This window comes from Monodelphis domestica, chromosome 3 (assembly GCF_027887165.1).
Source record: "Monodelphis domestica isolate mMonDom1 chromosome 3, mMonDom1.pri, whole genome shotgun sequence".
NCBI lineage: Eukaryota > Metazoa > Chordata > Mammalia > Didelphimorphia > Didelphidae > Monodelphis > Monodelphis domestica.
In genome coordinates, this window is record NC_077229.1 from 341,965,296 (window position 1) to 341,984,407 (window position 19,112).

General features: G+C 36.0%; 1 protein-coding gene across 4 annotated transcripts in view; it reads left to right on the forward strand.

Moving 5' to 3' along the window:
- Positions 1-19,112, forward strand: part of LRRCC1 (leucine rich repeat and coiled-coil centrosomal protein 1) — a 76,988-nt gene continuing 57,876 nt past the window's right edge. For 2 of the 4 annotated variants that reach the window (XM_056824175.1, XM_056824176.1), the window contains exons 1-5: positions 2-244; positions 12,945-13,150; positions 13,675-13,740; positions 16,935-17,102; positions 18,916-19,085. In XM_056824175.1, the coding sequence (XP_056680153.1) occupies positions 144-244; positions 12,945-13,150; positions 13,675-13,740; positions 16,935-17,102; positions 18,916-19,085 (711 nt within the window). In that variant the 5' untranslated portion in view covers positions 2-143. Of the gene's footprint in view, positions 245-12,944; positions 13,151-13,674; positions 13,741-16,934; positions 17,103-18,915; positions 19,086-19,112 lie in introns of all 4 variants that reach the window. The other 2 variants (XM_056824177.1, XM_056824178.1) reach the window with 1 other exon arrangement.

Here is a 19,112-nt window from a genome sequence, read left to right on the forward strand (position 1 = left end):
GGGATTCCGCTGTCAGGTTGCCTAGAAACAGCATAACTCAACTGGAGCCTCCCTGCTCCCCACTCTGTGCAGGCGTGTCCACAGACTAGATCTCTAGCAGCCCCTGCGCGTACTTACCCCGGCATCCGTTGATCTGTGCGCCCATGGAAGAAGGGGAGGAAGACTGGGAGGCGGCGGCGGCGGGAGCGGGAGACTGCAGAGGTAGCTCTGGGGAACTCTGCCTCATGGACAAGGCCATCGGCAGGTAAGGGAAGAGCTTGCCCTGGCCCTAGTTCCTGTTTTGTGGGGCCACCCCAGAACTACGTCCACGGGACCCATTTCTGGATACTTTTGGCGGATGGGCCGAGCTGGATTCCCACCCATCCTTCTGTCAATCAAGAAGCAAGTATTAAGCGCCTCTCGTGTGCCAGGCTCTGGATAAGAATAGGCATCTCTGCGGAGAGCGCCAAAAAGGCATTACACAATTATAAGATCCCAGCATATTTACAATAAGATAATGTCTTTTCATCTTAATGGAAGAGTGGCATATGTTCCACGAGGAGTCATGAAGTCGAGCTCCTATCTGACCATGCATCGAGTGCCCATTGGCTGCCAAATGCCAGGAGATCCTGAGACCTGTTGCCGAGTGCTCTTAAACAGCGAAGCCTAATGGCGAGGTTCAGGGAGCCTGGGGTCTGAACCAGAGAGGGGACAAGTTTGTGGGAGAATTCCACTTTGGGCTGGTAGGAGCTGGCCTTATCCGAGCAGGCAGTGCTCTCAAGAACCTCAGGGTGCCTGATTGTCATGTCAGTGCCAGGCAGAATTGGGTCCTTCATTTCGAGAGTTCACCTGACTGGTGGGGGAACCTGGCCTGGGTGTCAAGGTGGAGGCAATGGAGGCAGCAGCTGCAGTGCTTTATCCTGACATTGTCTTTGCTGTCAGTCTACATTTAGGGATCCTTCTCTAGTTCCTACCCTCCTGGTTTCTCCATAGCTCTCTGCCAAAGAAAAGGTCATGGAAGAACCAATTTTAAAAGTTGGGGGGGGGGGGGTGTTGAATTTTTTTTTTTCAATTTATATGTAGAAATAATTTTTGACAATTGTTTTCTAACATTTTGTGATTCAGATTCTTTCCCTTTCTCTCAAGATGGTAAATAGTCTGATAGGTTATTCTAATGCTTTCATGTAGTACATATTTCTATATTCCCCATTTCAAGACTGAAAATGCATCACATATACAAAAAATAAATAAATAAATAAAATGAAGGAAATAAAACAAAGGATGGAGTATTTTGACCTGCAGTGAGATTCCAATAGTTCCTTCTTTGGCTATAGATGGTGCTTTTTTTTTTTTTAATGAGTCACTTGGGTTATCTTGTAATCTTGGTAATAGTTTAGCCTTTCACAGTTGATCATTTTACACTATTTCTCTTACTGTATACACTTTAGCTGGTTCTGCTCACTTTTTATCACTTTATGTCTTTTCAGACTTTTCTAAACTTACCTTGTTCATCATTTCTTATAGTGAAATAGTTTTCCATTATAACCATATACCACAGCTTATTCAGCCATTTCCCAGGTGATGGACACTACCTCAGTTTCTCATTTTTTTCCACTACAAAAAGTGCTCCTAAAAGTATTTTTGTACAAGTAGGTCCTTTCCCCCAGACTCTTCAGGATATAGACCTAGTATTGCTGGGTCAAAGGGTTTGTATAGTTTTATGGCCCTTTGGACTTGAGAACCAATTTCTTTTTTAAAAAATTAATCAAGCAACAAAGCGTACTAAGGTGAAAAAGCAACAAAATTTATGGCTGCTAGGTGGCTCAGAGAATAGAGACCTGGATGGGAGTTAGGAAGACTTGAGTTCAAGTTCTGCCTCACATACTTAGCCAGCCACTTAACATTTAGCAAGCCTCTTAACCTCAGAGTCTGTAGACATCAGCTGTATGACCTGGGTCAAGATACAACCTTCTCAGTCAGAGTTTTCTCTTTTGTTAAATGGGGATTATAATAGCTCAAATGAGATAATGTCTACTGACTTGCCCCTATGCAAACCCTGAATACTTTAGTGCTAGCTTTTGCTATGATGCTCACAAAACAACCCTTTGAGATTGGTGCTATTATGATCCCTGCAGATGAGCAGTGAGCTGAAAGAAGTGAAGGGTCTTGCCCAGGGTCACTCAGCTAGGGCCTGAGATTCAACTTGGATCAATTAACCTCTCCAAAGCTCATTTCCTCATCTATAAAATAGGGATGATAGTAATACTTTTTAGCACCTGTTTCATGAGTTGTTGTGAGGTTCCTATATGATGTATATAAAGGGCTTTGTAAACTTTAAATTGCCATGTGAAGGTAAGTTATTTTTTTGTCCAGATATGATTTCATTGTTATAGAATATTCATCATGGGGAAATTTTCTTCACCAGAACATGTTGACATTTTCTCTACAACTAGAGAGAGCTAGTGGTACAATGGAGCCAGGAAGGCCCATTTCTTGTCAAACACTTAACAGCTGCATTATCCTAGTCAAGCTGCTGAACTTCTGTTTGCCTCAGTTCCCTCATCTATAAAATACAGATGAATAATAACAGTACCTACTATACAGAATTGTTTTAAGAATCAAAGCACTTTGCAAAACATTAAAATGCTATATAAGTGCTAAATGACTTGCCCAGGGACATGCATCCAGTATGAGAGTGTAAGGGGAGAGGAAGGAATTTAATTTTCCTGACTTGGTTATTATTATTATTATTATTATCATCATCATCATCATCTGGATTCACACAGATAATTAGTGGCAGAGTTAGGAACAGAATCCTTGTCTCCTGATTTCTAGTCCTCATTGTTTTTTCCACTGCAACATGATGCTGAACTTAGGGATGGTAACTGACTCTGTAATTTTTCATTAGTATAGGGATTTCCCAAATGAACAGACTCCTACCAATTCAGGCTGGCATCTTCTCTACAATTTACAGTGTTAGCTGTCTAGACTAGAACACTAAGAGATTAAATGACTTGTCCAGAATCACACTGCCAGCTTGTGTCAATCAGAAATGGGACTTGAGTAAGAGTTAAATAAACGAGGGATTTAAAATTAATGTCCAATACTTCAAGTATCATATTTTATAAAGTTTATTATTTGACAAAACAGAACTACGTGACTTAAAGTTTTTTCTACCTGCTCCACCAAAGCTGCAAGAGAAAGACAAGGAGGAGAGAGACAGACCTCCATTCAATTTATATTCTGTCTACATCAGCACATAAGGACAGAAAGTGAATGGGATTTTGGGAATCATAGTTTTGCTGGGATTGTAGTTTTTAGAGTAATAGATTCTTTTTTTTTTTTAAAGCCCTTACCTTCTGTCTTGGAGTCAATTCTGTGTATTGGCTCCAAGGCAGAAGAGTGGTAAGGGCTAGGCAATGGGGGTCAAGTGACTTGCCCAGGGTCACACAACTGGGAAGTGTCTGAGGCTAGATTTGAACCTAGGATCTCCCATCTCTAGGCCTAGCTCTCAATCCACTGAGCTACCCAGCTGCCCCCAGAGTAATAGATTCTAATTACACACTTGGGCCAAATCAGCCTAGCTTAGAAACCAACTCTATACTACCTCAGGCTGACACTCTATGCTGGAGATAGATAGGAAGACAAAATGTTGAAATTCCTTTTAATATTCTAACTTGCAAGTTCAAAAACTTACTTATCAGCATACCTTGGAGATATCTTGGATTCAGTTAGATTACTGCAATAAAGCAAATGTTGCAGTATTATTATTATTAAAGTATGTAGTAATATATCTTTTAAACTATATACCCTAATAAAAAGTACCAACAATCATCTGAGACATCCAGTGAGTTATTTTCTTTTTTTCTGATAGAAGATGTTGATGGCTGCTGATGAGGATGGTGGCCTAACTTTCTGCCTGTCTTGGCTTTTAGTATGCCTTCCTCACTAAGTTTAATCATTTAGCTTTTGATTTAAAGTGAGAGACCATGATGCTTCCTTTCACTTGGTTAGGGTTATTTTTTTTTAATTTTATTTGGTCAATTTCAAACATTATTCTTTGGTTACAAAAATCATATTCTATTCCTCCCTCCCCTCCCCTTACCCTTCCCATAGCTGATGGGCAATTCCACTGGGTATTGCATGAATCCTTGATCAGAACCTATTTCCATGCTGCTGATGTTTGCACTAGGATGATCATTTAGGGTCTATATCCCCAATCATATCCCCCTCAACCAGTGTAGTCAAGCAGTTGTTTTTCTTCGGTGTTTTTACTCCCACAGTTTTTCCTCTGAATGTAGATAGTGTTCTTTTTCATAGATCACTCCGAGTTGTTCAGGATCACTGCATTGCCACTAATGGAGAAATCCATTTCATTCGATTGTACCACAGTGTATCAGTCTGTGTACAATGTTCTCCTGGTTCTGCTCCTTTCACTCTGCATCACTTCCTGGAGGTTGTTAACAGTAGGGTTATTAATTAGCTTAATTTCAATATTGTTGTGTCTCTGGGAATAGAGAGGCTGGAGAAGAGGAGAGGGAGAGAGATGGAGGAAGCTGCCAGTCAGTGGAGCAGTTAAGACACATACTACATTTCTTGATTGTTTCCTGTTCTGTTTGTGGCCCCCTACAACAGTTGCAATCGTAACATCAAGGATCCTTGATTACAGATCACTGTAACAGATAAAATACAGATATAATAATAGTGAAAACATTCAAAATATTGCAAAAATTACCAAAATGTGAGAAATATAATGTAAGCAAATACTATTAGAAAAATGGTGCTCTAAACTTGCTTGATGCAGTGTTTCCACAAACCTTCAGTTTGTAAAAACTGCAGTATCTGGGAAGTGCAATAAAACTAATAAAATGAGGTATTCCTGTATTCTCATGACTTATTCATCGACTCCAGCTCAGCTACACAAATTGGTGTTCTTGTCCTTGATCTTGCCATTACCTAGGAGTATCTGCCTTTATGTTCATGAATTCTTAAATTCCTTTGTATGATCATTATCTTTTATTGTTACTTTTTTTTAGTCTTATCTTCTGTTTTAGAATATTTGAGTATCCCTTTCAAGGCAGAAGAACCATAAAGACTAATTGGGATTAAGTGACTTGCCCAGGGTCACGTCTAGAAAGGGTCTCCTGGCTCTGTATTCTCTGAGCTACTTAGCTGATCATTATCTTTTATTCAATCTTTACCTCTGCTCCAAAATTCAGAGTCCTTTTCTTCAGTCTCAATGTGATCTCTAATTCCTCCATTCCTCAATTCTTTTCTAAGCCATCATTCCTATACTGGCTACCTTCTCTTCCCTTCTCCTTGTTAATCCTTTAGATGAACCAGTTCACTCTATACTATGCTTATCTTATTCTGCTGAGCTGCTGTGTATTGTGCATTGGTAAGGGCTAGGCAATGGGGGTTAAGTGACTTGCCCAGGGTCACACAGTTGGGAAGTATCTGAGGCTAGATTTGAACCCAGGACCTTCCATCTAGGCCTGACTCTCAATTTACTAAGCCACCCAGCTGCCTCCTTAATCCTTCCCCACCCCACCCCCCAACTCTTATCTTCTGTCTTAGAATCAATACTGTGTGTTGGTTCCAAGGCAGAAAAGAGATAAGGGCTAGGCAAAGGAGTGAGATGATGATGGAATGCACCAGGTGACTTGGGATATTCAGAGGAGAGGAGGAATATATGAGAGAAGTTGCAAAGGTAGAATCAATAGGGTTTTGCAACTAATTGGATAAAGAGGGTGAAAGAGTAAAGAGTAGAGAGGAAGATACCTAAGTGACTGAAGATCATGGTACCCTATAATAGAGAAATTAAGAAGAGGGGAGAAAGAGGAACTTAACTTGGAAATTATTAATCATTTAGTTCAAGATGTCTAAAATAGGCATCTAGAGATGCTAGGCTAAAGGTCAGTAGTAATATTAAAAATTTGCTCAATCTGCAAAATGATACAGAACTTCAAGCCAAGAACTATTCAAGGGACCTGGCCTTCAATGAATAGTACGTCAGATCTCCCTCATGATCTGAGAGCCTCTCTTCCTCCAGAGCACTGGTTTTATAATGCTTGATACCCAGATCATACAGAATAAAATACAACATCTCATTGGTTGATAGACTTCTCTCTTGGCCCTCCCAAAAGGCTAAAGGTGATACATATACATGGGAGGTCCTAGAAGGGGCAAAGCAAGGGTTATCTCTGTTAACCAGATGGTCAAAGGATAGATGCCTCCCCATGTTGGGCAATGGAGAGAGAGAACAAAGGGCAGAAAGGCACCTAAATAATTGGAGGACTTTTCCCATTATTAGAACATCCCTATTCATGTAGGATTTGGATGATTAGGCTCAGGGTGGAGGTCCTGAGGTCCTCTTACCCCACCCTGGCCTTTGTCACTTACTCATCAGGCCAAAAAAGTAGAGATCCAGTTAGTATTTTATGGTTAAGCACCTGTAATTATAACTAATAGTTTAAAGTTTAATAACCTGTACTTTATAGTTTAAGAAAGTATTATAATAATCTAATTAATATGATTTAATTATCCCTAAATGTAATATGTAGTAATATCAGTTGATTAAACTGACTAAATGTATATCAGTGACTAAGTATAAAGGAAATAATCAGTTTCTCTATTAAATCACATTAAACTAGAAAATACTGATTAGAAATAAAAATAGGGATCAAATAATTTCATTTCTCATAGGAAAGAAGAGGGTAGGTTGTGAGATGAGACTAGGGGAGAAGAGGGAGTTGTAGGTGAATGACTTTAATTTTCTAAGTCAGGTATGACTTTAGTTAAAATGACTTCAGCTAAAAATATTTGGGGGAAGTGCAGAGGAAGCCTGAGGAGAGATTTTTAACAGCTGTTTTGGAAAGAGTAATAAGAACTCAGGAAGGGAGTAAAAGGATTGCCATGTTGTGGTAATAGCACAATTCAGATTAACCAACTTTTTAGTCAGCAGCACCCAAGTGGGGATATAATAGGCAGACAGTGGGAGGAATTCAGTATTGGAGTTTGGCAATGTATGAATAGTGATTACTCTCACATCCCTTGCCAAAGGGATTATTAAAGAATTTGGTAGAATTGAACTATGTCACTACAAGGGAGGAAATAGGAAAAGAGGAGGGTGTGATTAGAGAAAAGGTGTAAGACTGACAAAATATTGATAAGGAGAAGAGCAAGGATCATTTTAAGGACCAAGAATAGGTTTAGGAGTATTACCAGATTAAAGAAATTTCTTGATCATGAAGGTAGAATACTTGTAGATAAGGGCAAGATCAGAAATATGGCTGTCTTTTATGTAGTCAAAATGGATTGGAGAAGCAGATTATAGGAACTGAGATCATTAAGTAATTGGAAATTAAGAATGTTGGTGTCCTCTAGTATGGTAGTAGGAGTTGAGGCTGGGCATTGGAACTCATTAAGAAAAGAAAATATTCTTGGGGTTAGTAGAACAGCCCCATAATCTGGTTTGAATGATAAATTAGGATAGATTGAATCTCAAAGAGGAGAGGGTTGCCCAAGTAATAGTGGTAGAGGGAAAATCTGGAAGTTGAAATGTGAAGAAGGGAGGTTTCAGATTAGAGTGTAATGTTTTATGCCTTGGCCAGATGTGTGGGTGATCTTGAAAGAGTTATCCTTAAGGAAAGCACCATTAACAATGTTAAATGCTCCATTGAAGTCAAATGATGACCCCTGGAGTTGATGATAGCTGAGTATGGATATAGATTAGCTAGATTTAGATTGCAGAGAGCAGGTGATTAGAAAGTGGCCAGAGATCATTTTTTCCCCCTAGAAGTTATCTGTGAAGGAAGAAAAGAAATAAAATGGCAGTTGGATAGCAATAGGGTTGAGGGTGAAGGAAGAAGAATTATTAAAGATGTATGAAGTAAAAGTAATAATTGGTAGACCATGGTCCTATATGGTAGGTGTGAGAAGGGACTGCTGATGAGTTCAAGATCATAGTGTTAGCAGATAAAATAGTTGGTGCCATAAACTATGGCAGTTAAAAAGAGTGTTTGTCTTAAACTGTGACCACAAAGATATGTTTTTTATATTAAAAATAAAGTGGTCGCCAGGGAAAAATTCCCAAATATGAAATATACCCAAGTCAGCTGGGTTTTTATGGAGATTTAAATTAATACAAATAAGGAATAGGCCAGCCTGGGCCAGCCTGGGCTTTTAAGCCTTAAGAGAGAGATCAGTCAGTCTTTTATCCACTCACCACAAGATTTGTCCCAAGCAAGATTCTAGTGTTCAGAGAGACACCAGTTCAGCTTTGGCCAGCTCAATCTCCAGAGAGAGTTCTCTGAGAGAGTCCCTTGCTCTCAGCTTCTCATCTCCTTTTAAAAAGAATTTTCTCCTATGTCACCTCCCCTAAGTTCTCACATCTACCAATCACAGTAGAAGTTTTCCAAAGGACAGACCATTCTTAATTCACACCTGAGTAGGGTAAACTTTTGAGTAATTCACACCTGAGTAGACTAAAACCTCTGAGTAAGTTCTCACCTCTTTGCTCCTTGCAAGTTTACAAGTTGCCTGACCTTCATGGGTACTTAGCACCTTCCTAAAAATAGATGTAGCCTAAGTGCTTGGCCTCACTATAAGTATGGGTTAAGTACTTTTCATTGTTCAATAAAGAGTTTACAACTTTATCTTCCCCTAAAGTATGCCTAAGTATGGGTGGAGTAGAGTTCTCACATTCCTGATCAAGTACCTTCATTGTTTAAAATGGGGAATGGTCTTAACCAAATCTTATGACATAGGGTCTGAGAATTTTTAAGATTCACAATAGACAGAAAGAAAGAAGAACCCTTCTATTGGGATATGAAGGAAGGGAAAGAGCATGTGTGATGATACTGAGGAATTTAGAGGGACAATGTAAAGATTTTGGAGTTCTCCTGAATATCATTATCAATCATTAATGCAGAAGAGTGATGGTGAACTATGCTTGCTGACTCTTGGCATAATGATGGGGGTAGATGAGAAAGAGACAGGAAGAGAAAGAGAAATTTTCATAATTTTCATTTTATTTATTTATTTTTGGGAAATTTTTATTTAATTAATTGATTTGGAATATTTTCCCATGGTTACAAGATTCATGTTCTTTCCCTCCCCTTCCATAGTCAATGTGGTTTACATGTGTCATTGATCAAGACCTATTTCTATATTATTGATATTTACACTAGGTTAAGCATTTAGAGTCTGTGTCCCCAATATCGACCCATGTGATCAAGCAGTTGTTTTTCTTCTCTGTTTCTACTCCCACAATTCTTTCTCTGGATGTTGACAGCATTCCTTCTCATAAGTCCCTCAGAATTGTCCTGAATCATTGCATTGCTGCTAGTAGAGAAGTCCATTACATTCGATTGTGCCACAGTGTATCAGTCTCTGTATATAACGTTCTCCTGGTTCTGCTCCTTTCACTCTGCATCAGTTCCTGGAGGTCCTTCCAGTTCACATGGAATCCCTCCAGTTCATTATTCCTTTCAGCCCAATAGTATTCCATCTTGGTGATGTTTTTAAAAAAGTACCAGTAACCTAAGAAATAGGAATTATTTTAAAATTAATTTTAAGAGAAGAAACAAGTTCAGAGAATTCTTGACAAATTTTCTTAATCTCAGTGAAGTAAGTGGTTAAAGTCACTGATATAAGTAAGAAGTAGAAAAGTAGTAAGTGTGAAGAAATGTTTTGAAATTGGTATGGGAAATGAAATAGGGAATCAGTAAGTAGGCAAAAGAATTGTTGAGCAGCAGTGAGACCCAGCTGAAGTTATTAGCAATTCACTTTTTAAAAATCTAGAATGTAGTGGAGATAGTGCACATATTGCCCAGTTTCTTTTGTAAGGTACTGTGTTGAATGTTGTTCTTTCTCTCTGCTGTTCTGACCTTTTGTCCTCCCTTCATATTTCTCTGGGTATCCATTAATAAAGAGGGAACCTTCTATATTATCCTTCCTACTGATATTTACTTAAAGTATTTTATTATGCATTTTGCCATCTATCCAGAACTAACTTTACTTCTCCAGTGCTAGAGAAAATAATGAGTTCTGTGCTTTTGTCCATCCCTTAAGAGCTTATGCTTCTTTTATTATCTCACCTCACATTACTTCATTCTATCTACAGTGGGTTAGAAGACACTAAAGTTGTTCAATAACTCCAGAATTTCCTTTCCAGTAATGTAAGTCTTTAACAAATTGATTATTTTTCTGACAGGAATTATTATTGTGTGGTTCAACCTAAAGATAGAAGGATGGACTGAATGACCATTCATATTCTATTCTTTTCATGCTATTCCATTTTAAATTTAAGGGTTTTGTTACATATTTGGAGAACAGAAAAGCAATTCTGTTGAGCTCCACTCCAAGCCTATACTTCTGACAGGTGCTGTTGTTCCAGTATTATGACCACTGCTGCTGGATGTTGTTGTGGGAGTCCCTATTTCCTCCCGTAACTCAGAACTCCTTTCAAGGAGGACTCTCCCTATTGCTGAGCCAAGAAGTCCTTGATACTGGGGCTGGTGGAGATATTATCCTAAATTTCCTTCTTGGAATAATTTAGAATTATCTTTCCATTGCAACAGAAGTAGGATCTGAGTCCCATGAACTCCAGAAGGCCTATGAAAAGGTGGTTGATCCCTTCAGAAAACATTAAGTTCTGTTGCTCTAGGATGAAAATGACTCAGGAAAACCAAGATTCTTCTTTGGATATTTATCAAGGCAATCAGATTATATCTCCAAACTACCCTTGATGGCAATCATGTTATCTTTCTTCAGCTATATTATGGCTTAAGTAGGTATTTGTGACCTAGCTTGGGAACCTAATATCAAACTTATAAGATACCAGGCTTAAATGAACTGTTGTATGTAAAATGGAGGGAGGAAAGTGAAGAAGCTTTTATTAGGTGTTTATTTACTATGTGCCAAGAACTAGGCATTGTATATAATGAATCTCATCATTCCTGACAATAATCCTGTTGGGCAGGTGCTATTTTTATTTCTAATTTAGAGTTGAGGAAACTAAGGCAGACAGAGGTTAAGTAACTTGTCCTGGGTCACATGGCTAGTATCTGAGGCTAGTCTTCCTGATTCTAGGTCTAGCACTCTATCCACTAGGCACCACTTAGCAGACTTGAAAGTGCTTTACAAACTAATCAAGCACTATATAAAGATCATTGTTTTATACATTTCCTCTTTCCCTTGGAACTTTCCAAATTTGATGGAGAAAATAGAAGTCCTATGCTCCTATAAACTTATCGGAAAGAGTCTAGAGGAGCCATGGAGCTGGAACTTTTCTCTAGCTGTGGACCAAGGAAAAGGGAGTCAGAAGGAGCTCTAACCTGGAATTATTTTAAAAAGATGACTCCAGAATACCAGCCAGTTTTCACAAAAGAGCTTTCTGTGCTTTCCCCAAGCTTATTGAATTTTCTATCCCCTCTCCATAATGAAATTTGCAGTGCTTTCCAGTTAAATTCTTTCAAGGTGCAGAACACAAATGCACAAATAGAAGGATTAGGAGTTAATGGAAGTCAGTTAGTGAGTTGAGAGGAACTGGCAAATTAGGACTATAGCTTGGGTAGACTCTTTAGAACTAATTAGAAATCAGAACTGGCAGTGATGATGCTTGGCTCTTTTCCAAGTGATCTAGATGTCTTGGGGCTTTCTTGGAGGCACTGAAAACACTGGATTCTGAGAAGCCAAATGACTGTAAGGGTAGTGAGTTTAGAAATCATGGTCTTCACATAAATGATGCTATAAGGATTTTCTTTTCAGCTCCCAATTTAGGCATAAAATAAATGACTGAATTTTAGTAGGTGGGATTTTGCTTTGCTCTGAGGAAGGGATATTTGATTAAATGTTTCAGGACCCAGAGAGGACCATGGAGAGTCTCTCAGAAAAATTTGGTAACCTTTATCCGTTGGAGTATGGATTTGATGTCAACCTCCTTGCACAGAGGTCAGATCTAAGTCCATGAATTCCAGAAGGCCTGCAGAAAGATTATTGATCCCCTCAGAAAATATAAGTACCAGTTGCCCCAGGAGGAAAGTGACCCAGGAAAACTAAGGTTTTTTGAACGGTTATCAAAACAAATTATATTTCCAAACTACCCTTGTCAGAGCAAGAGAAAGTCAGCTTATGCAATAGAAAACACATTGGAGATCTGATTTGTAGTCCTGGCATTGCTCCTAATTGTTGTTTAACCTCTCTTTGGGTTTTAATTTTCTCAGCTATAAAATGAGGAGTTCACAGATCATAAATTTATAGCTGAAAGGTACCTTAAAGGTTTTTGGAGTCATAGATTTAGAGCCACAGAGGACCTTAGAAGGCCAGCGAGTCCAGATCCCTAATTTTATAGATGAGGAAACAGAGGGTGACAGAGGTTAAATTATTTGTCCAGGGTCACTGAGCTAATAAATGACTGACATAGTATTCAAACTGAGGTTTTCATGACTTAAGTCTAGTACTCTATATATTATGCCATGTTTTCTTTGAAACATCACATTATATGATATCTTAGTTCCCTGACAGCTCTAGATTTCACTGATTCCTTGAGTGGCATTGATGGTGTGAATTTCAGAGATTTTTGCATGCTAGTGAGAGCAGATTTGGGAGCAGAATGGTTATAATGCCTTTTCTACTACCAAAGTTGTTCATCAATTTTTCATTGTAACATAATAGATATTAACATAAGATAATATACATAAAGCACTTGAAAACAATAAAGCATAGTATAAATAACAGTTTTCATTATTGTGATTCCGTTATATCCAGATGCATTTTTATCTGCTGTATATGTCATATTTTCATTATTGTACTGAAATGCTGGCTTAGTTTCTAAAATCTACTGGATTGAAGTCATTTAGACTAATATTAGCAGGGTGGGGGGGAGGTTTCTGTTAAATTAATATAATAAGCATGTGCAAATTTATCTTATGCTTTATTTTCTATAAACCTATTTTTCTTAGCTTGCTGGAAGTATCTTTAAGTTCAAAACTTCATACACTCAACCTTCACTGCAATAATATCTCCAAGATTGAAGGCCTTTGTCATATTTTGAATTTACGGCATTTAGATCTTTCATCTAATCAAATAAGTCAGATTGAAGGGCTCAACTCACTGACAAATTTATGTACTTTAAACTTGGCTTGCAATTTAATCACAAAAGTGGAAGGTAAGCATTGATGTTGAATTTTATGTAAGACTTCAAATGTGACTGTTTACATTCATTTGTGTTTTCTGTGAGAATATGTATTTAATTATTATGATTCATTAAAAATTAACCATAGGAAGCATGTTTACATGATAATCAAGATAAAATTACCATCTTTGAGAGGAGAAAAGGAAGGAAGGGAGGAAAACAATATGGATCTTATAATTTTGGAAAATATGGAAAATTATTATTGCATTTAATTGGGAAAATTTTAAATATCTGAATAAATAAAAGAAAGAAAATTAACCATAGAGTTTCATAGGAGATAAAATAATTTTGCAAGGAAAATATCAAGTCAATTTTCACAATATCGAATTTTAAATTTACTAAACATTTTTAAGAATAATGGATTATATTAGTTTTTCTGACTTCACAAAGGATAGCAACATTACCAAAAAAATTGTTTATTTTTTGGATTAACATTAAAATATATTGCTATATATAACAAAGTGATTTCTATATTGGCTTTTCATTTCTTTTCCTAGGGCTTGAAAAATTATGGAATCTAACTAAGCTGAATTTGTCATACAATCATATACATGATCTTCAGGGTAAGTGGATTTGATGCAAAAAAAAATTAACCTTATACATAAAGTATTTCAGTCCAGGGTAGGTTGATGTTAATTTTTCTGTATAAATCTATTTACTTTATCAAGCAGCACTGCTGACAGAGCATACTGCTTAGGTATCTCATGGACAAAGTTCATGTTTCTTTTTATTGTTCAGAAATAGGAAGCTGGAAGTCAGCAAGAATAGAATAGTAGAAGTGTACAATGAATGGGGGATGATTTCTGTTATTTAATTTCAACTGCAAATGGTAACTTGGTGGAGATGTCTCACTTCTAGGATAGTGGAATATACAAATCACTTCCAATTTGAAATAAGATTGAAAAAAACTTTAGAGTGTAAATTCATAAACTTCCATGCATAGTATAATTAAAATATTGTACTATACTTTGATATAGTACATAATTCAACTTAAATATTTTTTCTTTTCTTGTCTACATACAGTTTTGTATTTTGACTTAGTGTTATTCGTGAAGAGATATAGTGATAAATGTAATAGTGAGTGACAAGTGGCTGTATAAAGAGATTAAGTTGGAAAAACAAAAAAATAAACCAAAATGAGAGGAGTCTTGAACCCATTTCTCATCAGCAAATCAATCACCAGAACCTAATCTGTGCTGCTAGTATTCACTACTGTAGAAAGGTGAACTGTCAATAACAATTCTGCTCTATTGTTCTGATTTGCCCTAGACTGATTGACCTTGCTTCTTGCTTCCCTGAGAATGGAAATGTGTTCCAAACAAGTTTTTGACCTCAATCCTAAATCATCAAGATACAGAATATAATTATTATTCAACTTTTGGTTATATATAACACATGACACCAGTTATACTTAATCTTTTAAACTTTTAGTTGAGTGAAACATAATGACTGTGCATCCTTGTCAAAATTTATTTCCATTGAATATTTATTCCTTAAATATTTATTGAAGAGGTAGCTAGGTGGCTCATTGGATAGGGAGCCAAGCCCAGAGATGAGAGGTTTGGGGTTCAAATATGACTTCAGATACTTCCTAACTGTGTGACCCTGGCCAAGTCACTTAACATCTATTTCCTAGCCTTTACCACTCTTCTGCCTAAGACAGAAGGTAAGGGTTCATAACATATATATATTTTAAATTTATAAAAGGGTTTATTTGTCAGTGTTAGAGCAACTATCACCAACATGGAGACAATTACAAAATTGTACTTTCTATTGGATTCTGCTCACATATTTCCTTACTAAGCCTGCTGGAGAACCCAGTGAAGCACATAATGAGTTTTCTTGGTATATTAGAAAGACATATAATCATTAATAACTACATTTTGGTCACTCTCTCCAGTATCACATGTAGTTATTTTAGGGTTCTAAATATTTACAATCTGATCAAACAGCTTTGGAGATGTTAGGAGTTAAAAAGATGTCAATAATGTAAATGAGAGTGGGGATAAAGGACAAGAAGTGACATTTATTTATTTTTTTTTTTATTGAATACCTACTATGTATGAAATACTGTGCTAAGAGCATGGAGGATACAAGAGAAAAATAAGACATGATTTCTGCTCAATATTTAAACAGTCCTCTGCAGGGAAATAAAACATGCATTTAATATATATTAACATCAATTAGAATATGAAATATGTTAAGAAGAGTTAAAATAAGATGCTTTTGGAAATTTGTGCAATGGAACAGTAAGGAAAGGTATATTATAGGAAATATAGCAAATGAATTGGGTTATAAGAATAACAGAAAATTAAGAGCTATTTCAACAAAATAAACTTTTTAATATCATCATTAGAATGCAGTTATCTGTGATTCTTTTGTAGACATATTTTCCTTAATATGAATTGTTTATTTTTAGTGATAGAAGTAGCATTTCTTTTTTTTTAGGCTTTTTCATGAAGCAGCCAGTTTGGATTCTTGAAGAAAAATCACTATGCAGCAGCCCAAGTTTGCTGAATTAATAGTGAAACTTTTAATGGCACTTATTACTCTATCTAAGCAGAAAGAAAACTAATATATATATATATATATATATATATGTATATATATATATATATATACACATATATATATATATATAATAGTGAACCTTTTAGTGATGCCCAATGCCCCATTCTATACTAAAAAAAAAAAAATCCATAAAGGATACTAAACAAACATATTAGCCAACATAAACATTCTTAATAAGGATTACATTAGCAACTAAGAACTATTACCTAGGATAAATCCCTTTAGAAGAAAAAACTAAAAGCTTTTTAATTAATAGGAAAATATTTAAAAATAATGCAACTAATCAACAAACATCTTAATTAACCTCCTATTATGTGCTAGACCCTATGGTATATACATTTGGAATATCAAGACAAAAATATTACAATTTCCCCATTATCAGGCAGCTTATATTCTATCAGTGTAAATAACATGTACACACATAAATAGATGCAAACTATATACACAAAGCTTGTACAGGATAGTATATTCAGGGAAAAGGAGTTGGAATAAGCAAGTAGGCAGATGAAAAAAGGCCATCCACATACATTAATCCTGTAAACTCTGTGCAGGCAGGGATTCTACCTTTTTTTTTTTTGGGTATCTTTTAATGCACCTAACATGGTTTTGCACATACTGCAGTTGTAAATAGTTTCTAAATGGAGGAATTATGCTTCTTGCTAGCATCTAAATTTTGTGTCTATTATATGTTTCTAAGACTACTGTGGTTTTTTCCAGGAATTCAGACTGAGAGTCTGTTTTTTACTTTTAGTCAAGTCATATCTGAAACCAAGGTACACTTTTCTGCTTGTCAAACAAAAGTGAACTGAAATGTATCTTTAGTGGATGCCTATTAATTGATAAGCGCCTTAAAAGAGTGAAAATCAATTCTTTTGAGAGAGAGAGAGAGAGAGAGAGAGAGAGAGAGAGAGAGCTGGCAGAATACGTTGCAAATTGTTCTTTGATGTGTTCAAGTATATTTGATATGCATTCATGTGTTAGCCCTAGGAAGTATCTAACTGACCACTTGTGGGTAGAGTCAGGACACATTTCCAAGAACAAAAACTTATTAGATAGATGGACTCTTTTTATATATTAAAGAAAGCCAACACATTCTTTTAAGATGAATAAAACCTAATTAATGCTTATTTTCCATTAAACATAGCAGAAAGTTATACTATAACTCATTTGTATGTGTATATTACAGGGTTTTTATACCTTCGTGGAACCAGGCATAAAATTAGTCACATTGACCTACATAGCAATTATATATGTAGCATTCATCACTTACTCCAGTGTATGGTAGGATTACATTTCTTAACCAATCTTACTTTGGAGAAAAATGGAAAAAATAATCCAATCTGTGATCAACCAGGTATGAGCAATTTATTTTAGCACTATTTTAAGGTCATTAATGTATTTGTTGATTGAAATATGGAGATTTTTATAGCTGCTATTTCCTCCAGTGTGAAATCCAGAAAACAGATAATGAGTTAATTATTTTTTAATTAAAAAAATGTAACCCGAATTAGCTAAAAATCAGAGGCTAAAAGATCATTAAACTTAAGTACTTACTCAGCTGTGCATATGATTATTAGAAACTTATAACTTAAACTTGTGATCTTATCAATATGGTCTGATGGAAGAAGTACAGATCTTGAATTTGGGAGATTTGATTTGAAAATCAACTTTGACGTTCTCTAGCATGTGAACCAGTTAAGATGTTTGAACAGTTCTTTTTCCTTCTCTGTAAAGTGGAGAAAATTAAAAAGCAAATACTTCCTATTGTAGAAGGTAATTTTAAGAAGAATCATCCTGAAACTGTTAAATACTATATAAATGAGTTATTGTACCCTCTTTATTGATACAGATTGTAAGTTTTCTTTGCCTTATTATCCTGTGAAATTCTTGTCTGTTGTCTATAAATCTTCTAAAAAGCATCCATACAGTTTACTGAAGGCTATCTTCTGGTCTTTTCAGTATCTTAGCAGTATTTGTTTAATATGAGTCATCCATCTCTCATGATCTCACAGAACCTTTTCTGGTGATAAATGTTGTTAATGATATCATTTTTATCCAGGACATTTTTTCTTTATTTCTCCTCCCCACCCCCATCCCCCCAGAGTATCATTGTTAATATCCTATGGCAGTCTTTTTTTTTTAACCCTTACCTTCTGTCTTAGAATCAATGCTGTATGTTGGTTCCAAGGAAGAAGAGTGGTAAGGGCCAGGCAATGGGGGTTAGGTGACTTGTCCAGGGTCACACAATTAGGAAGTGTCTGAGACCAGATTTGAACCCAGCATCTCTCTCCTATGCCTAGGCCTGGCTCTCAATTTACTGAGCTACCCAGATGCCCCACCCTTTTTAAAATCCTATGATATTCTTAACAGCTATTGTGCATCTTTCCACTACCCTCTGAGTCATTTAAATTTTTATTTCTTTTTTAGATTGTGGTACTCTATATAACTTGTGTTCATATGGCATCACCAAATGTATCAAACAAAATTTTTGTGGCATTACATTACTGCATTCAAAAGTAGTCTTATAAAGCTAGAAAAAACTTTAGAACCCTCTAGTTTGGTCCCCTCATTGAAGAAATACCAGTGAAATCATAGATCCTTGAAGTATTAAGATTCTAATGATTAATTAGCATTAATCAGTCATAAAATTAGCTATAATTTTATAGTAACTATGTAAGTAATATTTTTCATTTACTCCCATATAATGATTATTATCAACCTTAATTTTTCCAGATGTTTTATGCTATAGCATGGGGAAAATGCTAGTGGGCTAATCGAGATTACTCTAGATGTTCTCTTGTCTTTAAAAATAAGAAACAAAACATTCTCTGTGATCAGCCACCCTAAACATCTAATAGCTGCCTGTCAAGCATATTCAGAGCTATATGAAAACTAAAGGCAAAGGGGTTTGACTGTACCATTTTTTAAACTTCATCAATGTCTTGCTCATAGTGTTTAATGGATATTTGCTGAGTGAACTAAGCTGTTTTAAGAAAAATTATTTGGTGATAGAAAAGACTTGAATTGCTTTTTGTAGGGATATTTTACTTGTAATATAGAAAATTAGTTTTATCATCAGGAAGATATATAGTATGGTATTTTTAGATTATTTTAGAAAATAAAATATTTTTAAATGTTACATTTTAACAATTTTTTTTTTACTTTAGGTTACAGAGGGATCATTCTTCAAACCTTGCCCCAACTAACAGTCCTAGATGGAATGAATATATTTGGTGAACCAGTAAATATGAAAGAAGGAAATCCATCAGATCTACAATGTTTAGAAGATCTTTTGGATAATTTAGTTTATACTGATTCTCAGTTAAATTCAAAAGAGGTCTGATATTGATTTCCCCCTTCATAT